The following is a 19667-nucleotide window of genomic DNA, read 5'->3' on the forward strand; positions in this document are numbered from 1 at the left end:
ACAATATGGGAGAATTAAGAACCTACTGTTTACATAAACAGTATCCTGGTCTTAAATTGTTCCTGAAATAGCATCTAGTTTTTTCTCAACATGCTTTCTGTTCCTTAACTAAGCAACATTTATTCCAAACTGGCACTATCTTTGTGCACAACTTCACCAGCCCACTAACAACCGACTTGCAGCAGTATAAAATTTTTTAAAGTGGCAATAAAAACCATTTGCTCTTACGTATTCTTTTACCTACTATTGTCAATCCTAGGATAGAGTAAATACATAACGTAATATTAAGAGATGGTGTTTGGCTTTGCTCTCTGCATTACATACAGCTGAAGGAACTCAAAAGCACAAAATTGATTTACTAAAGATAACTTTTAAGAGTTAGAAAAAGATAACTAGTCACAACTATTACTGAAAACTAGTAATAATAAATAAACTGACATTTAATTTTTGAATAACTACACAGATTACAAAAAAAAAACACAAACAAACTCATACATTCTCCTGAGTAGAACTTGTGCTTTGTAGAGATTCATGGCCGGGCCATAATCGATTTTATTCATTTACTCAGCTAAGTAAATAAGCTCACTATTAAGATTACATTCAGTACACACAAATTAGACACAGACACTATAAAATCTTATCTGTTATTTAGGACAAATATCAACCCTGAGTATATTAAGGTGTCCTATTATGGAATATTTCTAATTTGTTGTTTTGGCTTCTCTCCCAACCCAACCTTCTCTTCATAAAGACTTACTCAAGCTTTGAGACTGGAGTCGTTTCTGAGGTAGATGAGCTGGAGCTATTTTCAATGTCTTCACTGCCCACAACTACACTGGAAGAATCTTCATGTAAATCAACCGTAGGGAGTGAGTCAACCACAGGTAGACTTGACTTTGTCGTTTCCACGTTCTGTTTTATTAAAGGTTTTATTAACTGTTAAGATTAATCACTTTTTTTTGACGGACAAAAATTCATAGAAAGCTGAAAAATGACTATATAATGTTCACAATCTAAGGGTATTTAGTCTAATGGTAAGTGCTTAATATACATGAGACCTGGAACCCTAGGTTTAATTCTCCAGAACTAAAAAAAGAAAATTACCGAAGAAAAACTTTTACACACACACAAAATCCTTTTTTCCAACATTACTACCCTAAGAAATTTATTATTTATTAGGTCCTACAAGTAATCCCACTTCTATTTAATTAATGAATACTAGCAGTAACTAAAGAATCCTATGTAAATATAAAATGGTATGATACAGTAATTATATCCCTAAAAATTTATAGAAAAATGTTTATCAGTTAAATAACAATATAGCATATGCACAAGTATTACAATGCAATAAATAATTTGCTTTTCTTTCAGTCTAGAATGTTCTAGGTCATTCACCCCTCCCAAACAAAAATCGATCAAACACTTCTCATATCTGAAAACCTTTATCAGCCCCCCAAACCGGCTACAATAGAACTAGCTAGTTCCCATCCTTTCTATTTCCACTATTTCCTACTCAGACTTATTACATCCATAATAGCTCAACTGCTATTATTTGTCTCCCTCCTGTTTTCAATTATAATATAAGTGCATTAAAAAAGGAAAACGTTCTTTTGACTTTAATTTCCCCAGCGTCTATCACACAATGCATTTAAAGGTTTAACAAAGAATAACAAGTAAGAAGAATTCATATAAAGTTCAAGAAAAGAGGAAAACTATCAACTGTTTCAGACTAGATGATGTAGGCCTTGCCAAATAGGTGAACCAGTATGGAAAGAAAAAGAAGACATTGGACAGTGTAAAAGGTTACAATGTGTGTGATCATTTGGAGAATAAGTAGCAGAGAAATTATCACAAATAATACTGGTTTATTCTTTAAGGCAGGAAGTCTTTAGGAAAGGACATTATAAAATACTACATTATTTCAGCATATACTCAAAATTTTCTGAAGTGATTTTATATTTTTTAATCCAAGTCCTTAAAATTCAACATGTATTTTGTACTTAACAGTAAAATTTCAAAGGATTAGAGATAAAAGCTTCTAGAGCATGGTTCTCAACCTTTTTAAAGCTGTGATCCTTATACACAGCTCCTCATGTTGTGGTGATTCCAAACCATAAAACTATTTTGTTGATACTTTTTAACTGTAATTTTGCTACTGTTATGAACTGTAATATAAATATCTGATTTGTGACCCCTGTGAAGATCGCAAACCACAGGCTGAGAACTGCTGTTCTATATGCTTCAAAATATTCATGTAATTGAAGGGCAACAAATGGCAGTTTTTTAGTCTGTGAATAGATATTTGGCAAATGTTTTCCAAAAGCTAATAAAGCAAAACTCCCTCATACTGTGATGAACATGTAATACTCATCTTACATTTAATATGTAAGATGTTTTGCTTTTTTTCTTAATCTTTCTGTCTACAAATCCAATATTCCTAGTTCTTTCAAATACTGTTGGATTAAATGGTTTCCAGATGTATCAGCATTCTACTAGGTTTACAATATATTTATTCAGGTTTTTAATATCTTCCATTAATTCTGGTGCATAAAATGAAAAACAATCATCTGAAGAAAAAGGGTAAAACATTTTATCTAATCTATTCTTTTAACTTTGCATCCTATATAAATTTAAATATTGACATCAAAAAATGTTCTGTGTTCTTCTACATACAACTACTGTTGTAAAACAAAGCAGGTCAGAAAAAAAATTACGGTACCTAAAAATAAGAAAATATTTATGAGCCAAATAATAGAACAAAGGAAGAAATAAATACTTTCACTCAAATTTTACTTCTAAGAAAACAATCATATTTATTATTAAATCTATAATTTTACATTTTCTCAAAATCAGTACTACTATTACAAGTACTACTATTTATATTGCTAATTTTACATTCTGCTATATGGTAATTTAGAGTAAAGAAAGACAAAACAAAGGCATCCAATCCTATACAAAAAGACTACAAAGGTATATTATAAAAAGCAACAGCAATATAAAGCTTACTTGTACATCCACAGAGTAGTCATCTTTTAATTTATTTTCTTCTGGAAGGATAGGTAAATATGAATTCAATTTTCCTGATAATTCAGCATTACTAGGTTCCTTTCTTTCATCCTACATTGTGACAAAGAAATAACTAAGAAAATTATTTTATTAAAAAAAATCAGCCATCAAATCTATCTCCTCCTTTGCTACAGCACCAGTCTTCTACACATTTGATTCTCAACTATATTTACATGTTTATTTTCTATCTCCTTCTATCCCTATCCTTGCCACCACACTTAAAATATAAAATGTGAATTTAAGAACCTCATTTGGTTGTTTAATAAACATCACGAAGTAGTATGTATCAGAAACAAAGTAAAACTTTCATAATTACATGGAATATACATGTTTTTATTTCACCTCTCTTTTGATATGCTCATTAAAATTTTCTACACCTATGCCTTTAAATATGTTTCCTAGGATACACATTTCATAAAAGGAAAGTTATATTCACCTTTTTAAAGCTGAGCTTATCTAACACACACAAAATATCGAAATGTTCCTGGAAATAATTTTTCCCCACTTAATGTTTACTTAATTCATTTTATACCATTTTATATTTAAATATATTATCAAAGAAGAAGTTAAAGACAAGTTTTATGGACTGTGAATAAAAGCATAAAATTTTATGTTTTGTTTTTAAAGATTTAGACAAATTTTCAAAAAGTTTACATCATCCATCCCAGGAATAAATTTTATACAACTCAAAAAATTAAATAATCTTATTCAAATTATCAGATCGCAAACTTCCAAATATGTAAACAAAAAATATGTCATAATACATATGCTTAACATGCCTATATAGGTATACATGCAGGCAAGCTGAGGAAAAACACAAAAATCCATGAAGAAAAAAATACATTCTCATGTATCTATATAATAAAACGAAAATGTAGCCATTCTGAAGAAACAGTAAACGATCAAAGAGCATGAGGATATACCTTGGAAAAGGAAGGAAATCACTCTGTGGAACATTTTTGTTATCTCAATGGAAATGAAAATATTAATTTGTGTTCCTATTTAAATGTATATCTATACCCACAGGAAAACACCTGAACATTCACAACAAGCAGTAAACTAAGGTTCCTTTGGGAATACAAAGAGGATTGTTTTATAGTTAGCCTTAGTTATTTCTATAATTAAATACACAGAATTGGATGCAAAAGACAAATACAAGTCAACATTTACCTTTATCATTTGAAATAATAGTTATAAATGATTTCAAAACTATCAGGTATTTTAATCTATTCACTGCACCTAATTATTTCTAAGGAAATACAAAGCCTCCAACTGCAACTTCTCTAAGCACTTACTGCTGATAGCTTTTGATTTATAGAAGTATATTTTTCTTTAGCAATAAAAGAGCACTCTTATTTAATATACATCATTCTTATTCCCTACTGTAGAACATGGTATGTTACCAAAATCTGAAATACAGCAACAAAAATTAACACACAAATATCTGAGCTATCATAATGTCAAAATTACCTTGGTAGCTCCTCATAACAAACAGAAATCCCCAACAAATTTGTAGCCTAGTATTTCTCAAGTTACTTTCATTCTAAAATAAGACAGCCTTAGAAAGCAAGACTGTCAATTCCATTTAAGGTACCTTTTTCTGGGACTGTGCGTCTTCACTTTCTAATGCACAATTGTCGTCTTGAGGATAATACGATGCTGAAGCTGAAGAACTCTCTTTACAGCACACATGCCAACTAGGAAGCCTGCAGACACCAACCAGCAGCAACAATGAACAACACAGAAAGGAAATTAACATACACTTTTTATAGACTACAACCTGAGGCAATAAAAAACAAGCTCTTGTTCTAATCCCAAGAATACAACTTTAGAGTATGAATATCTTAAAAGGGAAAAAGCTAATAATTCTATTGCTATCACTGCCAAGTAATACATAAATTTCTAGAGAGTGCAATAAAAACAACCTCACAAAAGAAGCATCTGATAATTCTCACAGCAGGTACAGAACGTTATCAGAGTTAGCCTCCTGAGAAAGTGTCCAGATGTCAAAGACATTTACAAATATTTAAAGATAACTCTAAAACCTGCATCAATTATTCCAAAACATGGATGTAAAACTTGTAACTATTTTTACATAAAGAATTCTGACAGCCAGAAGTAACAGAAACTGTATAAGTACAAATTCTACAGGTTGATAATATTATGAAATAAAATACAGTTCTTCTAAAGCAAAAAATTCTCTACCAAGTTAGCAAGGAAGAATAGAATACCTTATGATTATTTAGCTGAAAACAATCAACAAAAATAACTACACAAACATCTCTGAGCTATCTTAATGTCAAAATAATCTCAGGAGTTCCTCATAACAATGAAATAGAAAAATCTCTACCAAAATTTTAGCCTAGTATTTAAGTTACTTTCATTCTAAATTAAAACAAATTAGAAAGCGCAGACTGTCAAAACTGGTTGAGATACAAATCTATTTTATTTGTAATGCATACCTAGGACCATCACCATTTCCACTAAAAGACAACTGGATAAATTTACACAGTTATAAAGATTCTTCAAATGAAAAGCACACATATACAGTATAGGAACATATATACCATATAATAGAAAGCTAGTATAAAAAAAAACAAACAAAAATAATCATGAAACAAGACCAGCATCGCTATCTACTGTCACTAGTATTATATGCTATAAGAATTAAAAAAGAAAAAAAATATCCCACAACAGGACAATGTACAGTGAATGAGTCAGAGGTCTTGGAATACTCAGCTCTAAATGAGAGGCCTCCATCAAATCTCTTCCTTCAGAGCTCAGGGAATCCTTCAGAAGAGGATTATAAGAGCCAGAGAAGATGAAGGACATCAAGGATACTAGGCTTTCTACACACCAGAAGGACTAATGCTCATATGAACTCAGAGACTGTAGCAGCAAGCACAGGGCCTGCACAGGTCTAAGCCAGATGGGGTACCAGCACTGAGAGGGGAAGTGAACATAAGCCAACACAAGCTCCCATCCCTAACCCAGAAGCTATCTCCAACTGATAATCGCTTCCAAAGAAAAACTGAGTTTCTCCAATGGAGTCTCACTGGGTATAAAAACAACTCTTCAGGACAGACTCCAAGCCCATCAGCAGATAGCCAACACAAAATGAACTCAATGGCATTTTGTCTTAGACAGCTTTGTCTGGGCATTACTGTTTTTTTTTTCCCTCTTATAGTCTTCCGTGTATATATTAATTTTGCTGGGATTTCTCTCTGTGTGTATGTGTCTGCATATGCTTCTTAGGCTTTCTCTTTGGTTCTTTTCCTTTTAATTATTATCTTTTTTTTTTTTTGAGCCTGTCTGTCTCCTGAGTCCTGGGATTAAAGGTGTGCGCCATCACTACCCAGTCCATTTTATGTTTCATCCTATTCTGGTTTGCTTATTTTCACTTTATATTGTTATTATTTTTTAGAAGTCCGTTTGTATTCTAATGAGAAAGAGAAAGAAAAGGGGTGGAATTGAGTGGGTGCAGAGCTGGGAAAGAGAAAACCGTAATCAGAAATACTGTATGGGGAGATCAATTTTAAAAAAGTACCAAAGTGGAAAAGTAACAATAAAATTATTATGAGTTACAAATAATAAGTTTATCATATACAGATGAGTTCACATAAGTGTAAAATATAAAGGAATTAACTATTACAAATAAGATATTAAAAATTACATTCCTAGTTATAAAATGTTATATAAGTCCTTACTTGCAATAAATAAAAGATAGAAACTTAACATGAAAACTATTAAATCAAACTATTTGAGATTGCCAATATCAAGACAACTGCTTTACTTGAAAAAATGTCATTTTAACACAATTCAAAATATTGACATATAAGGTAGATTTTAAAACCACATCCAGAAACTACAAGGATGGATACCTTTTGAAAAAATAAAAGTAGGCTACTGCTAGTAAAGACAGTTCTAATGCATACAAGGACTGACTAACCTATGAAGCTACAATTACAGCAATATGGTTCTGAGATAGAAGGATCAAAGGGATTCTATCTTCTGTCTAGAAAGAGTAGCTTCAGGACGACAGCTAAAAACAAGGAACGCAGGGGAACCAGTCTAGATGGAAGGTTATCAAAAGGTCATGAGCCTGACAGAAGGTAAAATTCATACCTAATGATCAGTCTTTGAAAGTCTCAAGTATACACTGTAACTGGAAAGATTTTGTACTTAAACAAAGCAAATTTAGTAAGATAGGAAAAGGGGAACTATCAGATTATACAACATGAATCGGCTGTGAACAGCATTTATATAGCCATAACTATACAAGGACTAAATACCTAAACTATTCGAAGCATGTAAAGGAATCTAATCATCTACACTATGTAGAACAGTAGTTAACACTCATGCTAAAGAATGCTTCCAATACCAAATTCACACCTCATTCTTCATACAGGAATACAGTGCTGACCATTCATTTAGGGCAGTACGGTTCAAGTTAACAGTGAAAAATACAGGTTTTATTCTTTAACATTACTACTTAAATTTTTTTAAACTATGTTTATGAAGTTCTATGAAGTAATACAAGACTTATGAGAAATGAGTAAATGACATGGAAGTCATTCTGGTTAAACTTTGGTGATGAAATAGTTCCAAACTGTCATTTGGCTTCCAGAGTCTTGCTTAATAGGCACAAACTTTTTTTCTTTCAAATGCTTGGTTTTAAATTTTTAAAATACATACACATATAGATATGGATGTATATATGTATATGGGGTTCTTTAAAAACTGCTTTGCTTCTGCTTGGTCTCTTAGTCTCTTTGTAGGTAAGAGCACAACGTGTCCCTTCTCCTTTCAGTTTAGCTGAGAAAACTCTGTTCTACTGCTTGCTGATAATCAAACCTCTCAATCTAGAAGTTCAGATAATTACCAACCATCACTCAAGAACTGGTCTTGGATTTTCTCAAGTCACTATACTCCACATATCAAATCTATTCAATGATTGATCACTAAAGATTGATCTATAATTTCAGTAATCCATCATGAAGAAGCACTGAGCAAGGTATGCAATGTCTTATATCTTAACCTACCATTACTAATTTTGCCAATAAAATTTTTCTTTAAGCTACTGAAAATAATCAGACACTAATCATAGTTAAAATGGCATATTAAGAAATTGTGCAAGATGTATTTATCCTATAAAATTCAAAACACAGTGCTTTTTCTATAGTAATTTCAGTTCAAAATACAAATAAAGTTCCCAAATAAATTAGTGCCAGGGTAACAGTATAGTTTGGACAAAACAGAAATCTACACATAGAACAATAAAAAGCCTCAAAAGTAGGTTCGAGACTAAGTCTTCAAGTTTTCATCCCCAGGCAAACATTTAAAAGAATTTCATTAAGGGACTGATAAATATCAGAAGTATGGGGCTGGAGAGATGGCTCAGTGGTTAAGAGTACATACTACTCTTGATGAGTACCAGAGTTCAGTTCCCAAAACTCAAGTTGCATAGCTACAACAAACAGTCTCTAAAATCCAGGGAATTCCAAGTCTTCTTCTGGCCTCCATCTACAACTGCATTCACACTGTACATACCCACACAGAGACATGCACATATATACAAAATTTAATTAATCCTTTTTAAAAATTAAAATAAAAGTGTAAGGCTGGGACTGGAGAGATGGCTCAGTGGTTAAGAGCATTGACTGCTCTTCCAGAGGATCCGGGTTCAATTCCCAGCAACCACATGGCAGCTCACAACTATCTGAAGATCCAGTTCCAGGGGATCTGACACTTCTCACCAATGCATATAAAATAAAGTTAAATAAACCATAAAAAAATTTTAAAAAAAGTGTAAGGCTACTGTAGCCATTAACTTTTTTATGATAAATATTCTACGAACTCTTTTTCCTTCAGATTACCAAACAAATATGTATGAATGCATGTCTGCCACTTCCCAAACATCATCATCTTTTCAATTCCCAAAAGTTTATCAACACCTCCCTGTTAAAAAACAAGGTGTTTTTGTTTTCAGACTTTTCAACCTTATCAGACACTAACTGCTGACAAAGTGATCTTAAAGGTCTTTCCACCTTTGTTTCCAGTTTCCTCCTTTCTATCCTTTGACTGTCTCAGGTGACAGAGACTGGCCTTGAATTGCTTATCCTCCCTCCCACCAAGTGCTGGGATTACAGGAAGGCATCAGCATCAGCTACCAGGTCTTCAAAGCTCTTTGTCATTTTTGACTCTTATTATCTAAGAAGCTCAAAATGTTTCAAAAGTCAAACATTCTGCTTTAAAAATAATTTCCTCTATGAAGACAACTCCAGTCTTGAATCTCTCAGGCCTGCATTTTTAAGTCTTACACAATTCTGGGTTTAGTTCATTCCCCTCCAACTAACGGATCATTCCTCTTTCAATCTTTTATTAACTCTTCCATTTCCTTTTGTACACCACCAACATAAAACACACATTTCTCTCTCTCTCTCTCTTTGAACCTATTTCATGAATTCATAATTTAAAATATAAGGGTTTATGTTCTCATCTACATGTTTCAATAAACTACCTTTTCTTGTCTGGCAGACTCCTACAAAGAATGCAGAGGAGCCTTGGTAGATCTGCTGACGGTGAGATGAGTAACAGAAAGGAGTGCTCAACAAGAGCAGGCTAGACACAAACTACGACAGTTCTTTTGAATACTAGCTTAATGCTGTGACTTTCACTCCACAGTTGCACTACGGGTCAAATTCACAACCACATAACCAGATCGTTTACTTCCATAAAATGTGTGCTTAATGCACTTACTTTCTTCATTCTTGCTGTGGCAAACTCAATTACTCTGCTTCAAAGTACCTGTTCTCGTTAAGTCTCTCTTCTGAAACACATCTAGCACAACAATGTCAAAAAACAAAACAAAACAAAACCCCTCAAAATAAATTCCCTTGTTGGATATTTATCATCTAGCTCTTTGGCTTTACTTATAAAATTTATCATACTCTCACAAATATATCTGCCATTTTTCCTTAGGCTTAACTGCATTACCACTTCTATCCATTCATTAACAATTTACCCATACTCTTTCCCCTTGACAATTAAATACCACCTGCTCACTGCAGGCAGTGAAACACATACATACAGATTAAGCCATCATTCATATTAGCATCATCAGAGCATCTTATTTCAACTCATGAAGCACCTGTTCACACACGAGAGTTTATAACCGGCGCATACATTCAAGCCTTCCTAGCCACTCCAGTCCTATTTTTTACATTTAATAACTACTATGAAACTCAGCTTTTTGAACAAGTCAATAGCATTCTAATCATATTTCTAGGATGTTGGCTGTATAAAAATAGCTGAGTTTATTTAATCCAGTAACATTAAATTGAATACAAAAACAAAAATACCCATAAGGTAAAAATCCTAGGAAAATGTACTTTTTTTCTTTTTTTCTTTCTTTTTCTTAAGACAAGGTTTCTCTGTGTAACAGCTCTGGCTGTTTTGGAACTTGTTCTAGCCAGGCTAGCCTCGAACTCACAGAGATTCTCCTGCCTCTACGTCCTGAGTGCTGGGATTAAAGGCATGCACCACCACCACCCAGCTGGAAAGTGTGCTTTTTAAAAGAGTTTCAGATTGTTAACTCCTGCTCTTAAATCCTCTCTTCGCTCATCCAGGCACCTTTTCAATAAGAAATCTGTCTGCAAAAAAGGAGGCAAAGAAACTAGTCCAAGTTTCTACTGGCACAGAGGCAGAAAATGACGGTTAAGAGAACACAGGCTCACAACTCATAGCTACCTGGATTCTGGATCCACCCCAAAGTAGCTGTGAGAAAACTTGGCCAAGATGCTTAATGTCCATGTATGTGTCTTCCTTCTCTATCTTTAAATGAAAATGTCCATACTAAAAGGCTGTATATTTCACAAGAGTTGCAATGGTCATAAAATGAATACCAGACCCTTTCCACTACTCTAATACAGGTGTCTACCTGTATTATGACAAGCAACTTGTACACAAGGCTCAAGTCCCACACTTACTGCTTCCCTCTCTGTATCAAATATATTGCAGCTAACAAAGAATTACTTTAAATAAATTTGTGAAAAAATGTGGAATATTCTAAATCCTAATATATAGCCTTAGCCAGGTAGGGGTGGCGCATGCCTTTAATCCCAGTACTCGGGAGGCAGAAGTAGGATGATATCTGTGAGTTCGAGGCCAGTCTGTTCTACAAGAGTTAATTCCAGGGCAGCTAGGGCTGTTAGAGAGAAACCCTGTCTCAAAAAAACAACAATAAAACTAATCTATAGCCTTTCCTATTTTCCTATTTTATTTAATAAGATACCAAAGTATCCAGAGGGAATGAATCAGAACATACATAATAGTAGTACTTAGTACAAGATACCTAAGAACCCTGTCAACATTATAAAACATTGATAAATAAAGCTAGGTGTCACTTTTACTTGTACGTAAAATACAAAAATCACTTTAGCTAGTAATTCATCACAAAAATAAAGTTATGGGGTTGGGGTGCAGAACAAGGTAGAGTACTTGTCTAGCACTTAAGAAACCCCAAGGCTTTATACACAAAAAAAGACAGGTCCTTCAAAAGCAAACAAAACAACAACAAAAAAGCACTCCATTTATGAAACAAGTATAACCCAAGGGATTGTATTTTTATACTGAAAATACTCAAAAGCAATTTCCCATTCCCTTGTGACATGTAGAATTATACTTTGTGAAAACCCTTCATAATATGGTCTTGAAAACAAAATAGATAATGCAGGTAAAAACTGTGTTTTCTGTTCTATGTATTAGGTAGCTGGCACTAAAAAACAATTTGAAATGTGTAAATCACTGTTTCAAGCAGGGTGTTTTATTTATTTCCATATATAAATAAGCTACAAAATAAGTGTGTGTATATTGTATTTATATGTATAATATAACTGAAGATGACTTGAGAGGGGGAAAAAGGCAATTTAGTACTTTTCTAAACATCTCCCTTTTCATTAGAAGTGCAAGAACGTTAACTATATGTATTGGGTTCATTTCTCTGTTCAGCTTGAGACGTGAAAGAATAATTTACTAGTCACAAACAAATATAAAATGATAATGCTCAAAGATAAATAAAGTGTTAATATCTTTGATTCTTTTTTCATTATCTGCCAAGCTTATTTCTACTTACATTCTAAAACATCTTCAAATGTCTAACCTTAAAGGGCAACATGAACCACATCTCCAGCTCCTAAAAATAATTCAAAGAACATTAAAAGAGTCATTTGCCTTTTTGTGTCTGGACACAGATGCTACAGATTTTCATAAAGATGTACCACTGCTTCCAAGCACCACATGCTATTCTCCGACTATACATGAACAAACCCCAATTTTTTCCCAATCTTTCATAAAAATTTCCAGGTAAAAGACAGAACAGAAATTTTCAAAGTGTATACAAATAAAAAAGAGAAAAAGCTAACACATAGCTCATGTTTCTTGTTTTTCTGTCCATATATTAACAAAAATAAGACGTTGAAAAAATTATGAGAGGAAAAATTTAAGAATACAGAAATAGAATCATAACCCAAGGGGGAAAAATGAAAAAAAAAAACCTCTTCCATCCATGAAAACTGGACTGACATATGTCTAAGGTCACATCTTAATTTACACAGCTCCCAACGCTCTCCTACTGCATCTCCATTAATGACCTACCACCTCCAAAGTCTGTCAATCAATTTTATATTTGCTAGTAATCTAATTAAAATATCAACATGGCCTGCCTCTTTTGTTCTCATTTAACCTACTTCACTTGCTCATTGTCTGGTTAAAATCAGAGTTCACCTGCATTGTATTCAAATCTCTTCAAAAACCTACTTCTAACATTCCTTTTAGCCTTTTCTACATCCCTACTAAACACTCTAGATAACCTCACAAAAATGTTCCCTTTGCTTGTAATACAAGTTTCCCTCTTTGAATTATTCACCTTGGAAAATATAAACAGGCAAGAACTAAGATTCATAGAAATAACTGACCCAAAGACATAATTTATGATAGAAGGAAGGATACCCTAAAATACAAATTCTTCATTTGATGCTTATAATGTCCTTTCTATGTGCCTTTATATTTTTGTCAATTATATCAGAGTTGGTTAAATGTCAAGCTCTTCTCATTGGTCTAAATATTAGCTCTTCCAAGATCATCCTTTGAGGCCCAGACAGGAGAGATCTGTTACTACTTAAAAACAAGCCTTTACTAAGATTGATGTACGGATTTATTCATCTTAAGGGCTAGCTGGACACACATCAAAAACTGCAGGACCTATAGCCAGAAATCCAAAGAAAGAATGGAAGTTCAAAAGCAGTGGGGTTTACCTCCAGCATACCATGATTCACTCACTGTGGTTTACACATGTGTCCAGCTAAGAAGATTGAAGGATTATCTTATCTTGTTTTAACTAAATAAACCCTTACAACATTTTTTTTCAAAAAACAGTCAACAAACATAGTATTACAAGCATAAGCCATTAAGAAAATAGAAAGGCTAAGAAGACTAACCAATGTAAACCATTCCTCATCTACATTTGATATAAAATAATCTAGTCAATCATACAGCTCTCATTGAAAATTACAACTTTAATGGAAACAAACAGTAATATTAAAACAATGTTTAACTTTCTTAAATACCTAACTTATGTAATTATATATACTAATATACTATGTTATATTAGCACACGTATATAACTTACAAAAAATTAGACACATTTTAAAGGCACATGCACAGTTTTAGTAATTAGAACATCTATTCAAAGGCATGGATCACATCTTCCACTTCAGTGAGATGATCAACTTCCCATGCCAATGACTGTCAGTTCTGCATCTCCAGCATCTGAACATTTTTCTTTATATTATAAGAGACTTTGAAGACTCAGCAAATTAAGAGTTCTGAGACATGTAGAGTCTCCTAGATTTGACCAGGAGTACACCCAATATAGTAACTCCTTAGAGGAGGAAGAGGAGGCAAGAAGATGAGTCATAAGCAGATGTTGAAGGCTGAAGAAAGAGGTTGAAGTGATGCGAGACAGGAGAAAGAATACAAGCAACCCCTAGAAGTTAAAGTAAAAGAAATGGGAATCCCCTATCCCCCAGGATGAACCAGCTATTCCTCCTTAACTATCTTGGCCTAGCGAGACTGATTTTGGACTCCTGCACACACACCCTAGAACTATAAAATAACTACGTGTAAGCCACTGAATTCCTGGTAATTTGTTACGGCAGCAGTAGGAACTAACAAAGGGGCTTCTTAGCCACTATAGCTTCAGGACTGAAAACAAGATGGACTGCTCACTTTTAAGAGTCACAATGTTTACTACACAGTAACATAAGAAAACACTTTTGACTGCTTTTGTAATGAAGTACATAAATACGATGTCCTTACTGTTTACTATAAAGAGTAGCCTATGTGTTACCTCATTTACTTCTAGTAACTTGGATACAAATGGATCAATTTTATCATACTGAGACTCCAATGACTAAAGTTCAAAGAAGTTATATAACATGTTGGAGTGGTTGTGTCTAGTAAGTGATGGCACCGTATCTGTCTATAACACAGGCCTTATTTAACCTATAGTCAAAAGAGGTTCAAATCTAAGCTCCAGAATGAAGTAGCTGCTTAACCTTAACCATGTTTCTCAGTTACAAGCTTAACTCAGCCTCTCTACTTACTCATCTGTAAAATACAAAATGAAGTTACCATTACCTACCTGAGTGGGCTGTGCTGACAAAGATGCTAAAATGTACACATGCCACATGCCTGGCATGGCTGACAAACACTGGCTACCACTGCTGTTCTGTAGCTATGCTACAATCACACCTAGAATACATTGTCCTACTTATCCAAGAATTATGATTAACAGTGTGCAAAAGAAAAAAATGCAACCATTATGAATGAGATGGACAGGCTGGGTTTGTTTTTCTGTTAAGGTAAATCTATAATACTCTAAGCAGGAAAGACAAAAACAGAAAGGTTTATCACAATCTATCAAACAATGACAGTGTAAGATCAGACTAAAATGAGTAATACTAAAAGGTAAAGAGGTAAACTCCAGAAACTGATTATAATATGAACATTCAACACTCCATCTACAAAACAGAAGTGGGTAACACAACTTGGAGACAACTTCTGGACAAGAGGAGAAAAATGGACACAAGGAGAAGCTCATCAACTCTAAGAAATTGCTGTCTAACCCCACACCCGTTTCAGATACCTGTTTCTGTTGAGTATTTAAAGGGCTCAGAATGACAAACAGGAGACCAAACATTTTGTTCTCCAAAATATAGACCCTTCCAGTCAGATTTTCTCAGACAGGAGGTTTCTTTTCACCATTATTAATATATTATTCTATAGGAGCAACAACTCTACAACTTCAGAGTCCCTGGATTCCATTACATACCCATAAAACGGAATTGTTGTTAGTGCTTTGAAGAAGCTAAATAAAAAAGTCCATCTAGATTTTAATGTAAGAAACAAAATCACTTCAACAGAAAGGCCATCCTTTCGGTCACCAAACGTCACGACGCTGAAAGAATTCTCCCAGGAATTCCTTCAGAAAGAATGGCTTTCCCAAGTACACCTTTGGCAATCCTTTGGCTCACAAGCTATTTCTGCTCCTCAGAAACCAGAGATACGCTTAAAACGAACTTAAAGTTTCAGAGACAAAGAACAGAACAGGTAGCAGACTAGTTTACTCTCCCAGTACCAAAGGCCATGGCCGAGAACTACGGTAGACACTCCGTGATACCTTCTCCATCAAGGTAACCAGAAAAGGGCTTCCTAAGACCTGTGCTTCAAGAACAGCAGCCCCAAAGGGACCACTGGTCAAGACTGCGCGAGAACTGACCAGAAGAACAACTGTTTATACGGTACTCTTACCCTCATGCCGACTCACGTTTTCAAAATCACAGGTCCGGAACGCATCACACCTGACTCGCCCATGCCCTGACCTCAGAAGGAAAGCAAATGACTGCCAGGAAAACCGAGTTACTCGCTCGCCAGCTCTCTGAACACTACCCAAACTGCCCCATCTGCAGCGCGGGCGCACCTGAGTACAAAGGCACCAAGTGATCCCCCTCTGTTCCCTTTCCCCGCCCCCCCCCCCGTCGGACTCTGAAAATTCCAAAACACAACTCGATCGTCTCAAGAGGAGGAGCCGGGTGGCCGCTGTGTCCCCTGCTTGGGGAGCAGGAGCACCCGCAACCCCCAAAAGCCAAGATGACTTGGGGGTGTGACTCGACCTGCTTCCTCTCCCCTATGGTGCCTACGGAAAGTCCCGCGAGGTCGCCCCTACTCACCAGACAAGCGAGCAGAGAGAAAGGCAGGAGACCAGGGCCAAGGCCCGCCGGTACTTCTTCATCTTCTCCTCCTTCTTCCCCCTGCCAGGAGGCGGCACATCCTCCCCGCAGCAGTCACTGCCGAGGCCAAGATGGAGGAGCCGGAGCAGGAGCGCGAGGCTGGGACCGAGAGTCAGAAGGGCTGTGGCGCTAGGGGAGCGGCTCGGCAGTGGCTTGCCTCCCGGCCGGCCTCCCCAAAAGGCCCACGGCAGCGCGGACAGGGACGCTTCTTCACAGGGACGCTCCGGGGACTGCCGCCGCCGCCACTGGGTCCGCCCGCTCGCCCGCGCCCGCCTCCTCCGGCAGTCGCCGCCACTGCCTCCCCATCCCCGCCCCGCCCGCTCGAGCCCTCGCTCCGTGCTGCCAGAGACCAACGGCCGCCGCGTACTCGCCTCTCAACAGCCAATGGCCGCCCGGGCCCCGACACCACGCACGCCGCTGAGCTGGAAGGAGACGCGTCACCCACGTCCCTCTCCGCTCGCTACACCAGGCTCCGCGCGGGCCACGCCCCCGCCGCTGACAAAGCTCCCGAGCGACTCAACCGCCGCCCGGCCTACGCGGGTCCCGCCCACTTGCTGGCGTTCGAACAGGAAGTCCTGTGACCCTCGGCCTTCCGCCTTCGAATGGGCCGCCCCTCTTGCTGCGCGCGCCGCCTCCTCGCACGGCCGCCTGGGGGTTGTAGTCCTCCTACCCGAACCCCTTTTCTTGCTCCTTAGAACCGGCGGGTTTGATTCTAGAATTTTTGAGTTATCACTTCTCAGCTCCAGACTGACTAGTTTCGTCATTGTTACGTCCGGTTTTCTTCCTTTGAGCACAGTCATGGAATGGCCTAGAATTACTGGGGACGGTCAGAAGAAAGCCTTACTAACGTAATTTAAAAATCGGTTTACCCAAGGCAGTGGGTCTGGCTTATTGAGGTAAATGCTGATTGGAAGATAGAAAGAGGCGTGTCGAGGTTTCCTCTCATAGGATTGGCTGGGACTGAGAGACTGAGTTTTTTTGTTTGTTTGTTTGTTTGTTTGTTTTTCTTGCACCTAAGTGAGAATTCATTCCTCCCTGCCCGCCAGATTCCTGAGATGTAGAATTCGTTTTTGTTGTCCTTATTTCGTGCTTTGGGTTCGCTGCAACGAGACCGGCACTGCAGACGCTCTGCATCCTAGGGTACCTCAAAAGCAGGGAAAGCCGCCTTCTCCACACACTTGCTGTGGACTGGGCAAAAAGAAAATTCAGTGTTTGATGTCCACAGCATGGAGACCCCAAGTGTGTAAGGAGCTGAGAACCCGGGATCATAATTTAGGGAGCGCTAGCGTGCAACTTCAGAATGCTTTATGGAGCTTTCTGATCCTGAAACGCAGCTGTTGGAAGAAACATTTGTCCTTGTCTGTGCTGGCACACTTCTTACTAGTACTAATAATTACTCTGACACTAATAGAAACTAGTCGTTACTGATAGATATTTCTTTTATTGGATACAAAATATAAAAGTGCAACTCAATTTTATTGCTCGTATTGCCTTTTCCTACTGCAAGACAAAACTACTTTCCGAAGAAAGCTGTTCAACAAAGTGGAGGAAGGGGACACAGGGTTACTGTCAATTATCTGTGTCTCAGGACATAATATAGTTGTTTCTGTTATTGGAGGTAGGGTGGATGGCTTTAAAGTGACGAGACTTATTCATGCCTTCATAGGAAAAACGCAAGGAAAATGCCTAATGAATACCAATTTTGTTGAATCTAAGTTGAATGGGTTGTTATATTCCAGAGGACAAATAACCCACCGAGTAATTCTTGGAAATAATACAACCATATGTTAGGAAATCTATGAAAGATGCTAATATTGTCCTCAGAAGAGTTCTCCTTAAATTATCTTTATCTGTCAATTCAATAGTTAACAGTTGATGCCATTTCTAGTTATATGACAATAAAAACCTTTTGTCTATTCCCCACAGCAGACCAGCATTCACCTCAAAAACAAAACCAAATTATTAGTATGCAAGTATTTTTTACATATTGGAGACATGGTGTTGCCATGTAGTGCAGACTGTTCTTGAACTCCACTTTCTCCCTTCCTTAGCCTCCTACTTGTTTTGTTTTTTGTTTTTGAGAAAGCATTGTACTGTTTTCATGTATCTTAGTTAGGATTTCTATTTCTATAATAAATTACCATGTCCAACATCAATTTGGTGATGAAGGGTTTATTTGGTTTACAGTCAGTCCACTACAAAAGGAAATCAGAGCTGGAACGTCAGTACAAGAACCTGGCCAGAGGCAGGAATTAAATCAAATACTGTGGAAGAACACTGCTTATTGATATTCTACAGCTGTCTCAGTCTGATTTCTGTTTTAAAAGTACTTATTATTTTGTATGTGTGAGTGCTTTCCCTGTGTGTATATATGTGTACTAACATGTGTGCCTGGTGCCTATAGAGGTGTTGAGTAGTTATCTGGGTGTTGGCAATTGAACCCAGGTTCTTTGAAAGAATAACAGATGCTTTTAACCACTGAGCCAATCCTCCAGTCCATCAGCCTGCTTTCTTATACAGCTCAGAGCTACCTTCCCAGAGTTGACATCCCCTACAGTAAACTGGGAATTTCTGAATTCCCACATCAATAGTTAATTAAGAAAATGCCCTATAGACTTGCCTACACGCAATCTGATGGTGGTATTTTCTCAATTGAGCTTCCTCTTTACAGATAATTCTAGCTTGTGCCAAGTTGACAATAAACAAAACAGGAACAACAAATAGAAAACAATGAGGACAATTAACTCCTTGTCAACTTGACACACAAACACATTCCTATTCAACTATAACTTTTCTTGTTTATTTAAGATCTCATTTTAAGGCCAACATCACAATATAAGACATTCCAACTTCCCATAGTGCCACAGTCTGTCTCACTTTACTGACTTACTAAGACAACATGGACTCTATACATTTAGATGTCCTTGAAGAGTTTCTAAGAATTCACATTCTCTGTGTCCCTAGCTAGATGTTTTTGTCCTTTTTATAGTAGTCATTCTTACTAGAGTAAATTTCTATAATATTATTTTTAATCTGCATTTCCCTAAGAAATAGTAAAAGTATTCTTTTTCATGTAGTTATTGTATACCTTCCTTCCAGAAATGTCCATTAGGTCTTCACTTATTTTTTAACTGGATTATTTGTTTTATTGTTTTGTTTTTTATTTTTATAAGAGAATCAGATATAACAAAATCTCTGAATTCGATAAAGTCTAGAACTCCTAACAACACACCTACACATGGTAACTGATGT

General features: G+C 36.3%; 1 protein-coding gene across 6 annotated transcripts in view; it reads right to left on the bottom strand.

Moving 5' to 3' along the window:
• Window positions 1-16743, bottom strand: part of Suco (SUN domain containing ossification factor) — a 59220-nt gene extending 42477 nt beyond the window's left edge. For 2 of the 6 annotated variants that reach the window (XM_075988394.1, XM_075988400.1), the window contains exons 1-4: window positions 16356-16710; window positions 4661-4772; window positions 3007-3117; window positions 758-912 (exon numbers count right to left, since the gene is read on the bottom strand). In XM_075988394.1, coding sequence (XP_075844509.1) covers window positions 758-912; window positions 3007-3117; window positions 4661-4772; window positions 16356-16417 — 440 coding nt within the window. In that variant the 5' untranslated portion in view covers window positions 16418-16710. Of the gene's footprint in view, window positions 1-757; window positions 913-3006; window positions 3118-4660; window positions 4773-16355 lie in introns of all 6 variants that reach the window. The other 4 variants (XM_075988395.1, XM_075988398.1, XM_075988397.1 and 1 more) reach the window with 3 other exon arrangements.
• Between the last annotated feature and the right edge of the window lie 2924 nt (window positions 16744-19667).

This window comes from Microtus pennsylvanicus, chromosome 10 (genome assembly GCF_037038515.1).
Source record: "Microtus pennsylvanicus isolate mMicPen1 chromosome 10, mMicPen1.hap1, whole genome shotgun sequence".
NCBI classification, from domain to species: domain Eukaryota; kingdom Metazoa; phylum Chordata; class Mammalia; order Rodentia; family Cricetidae; genus Microtus; species Microtus pennsylvanicus.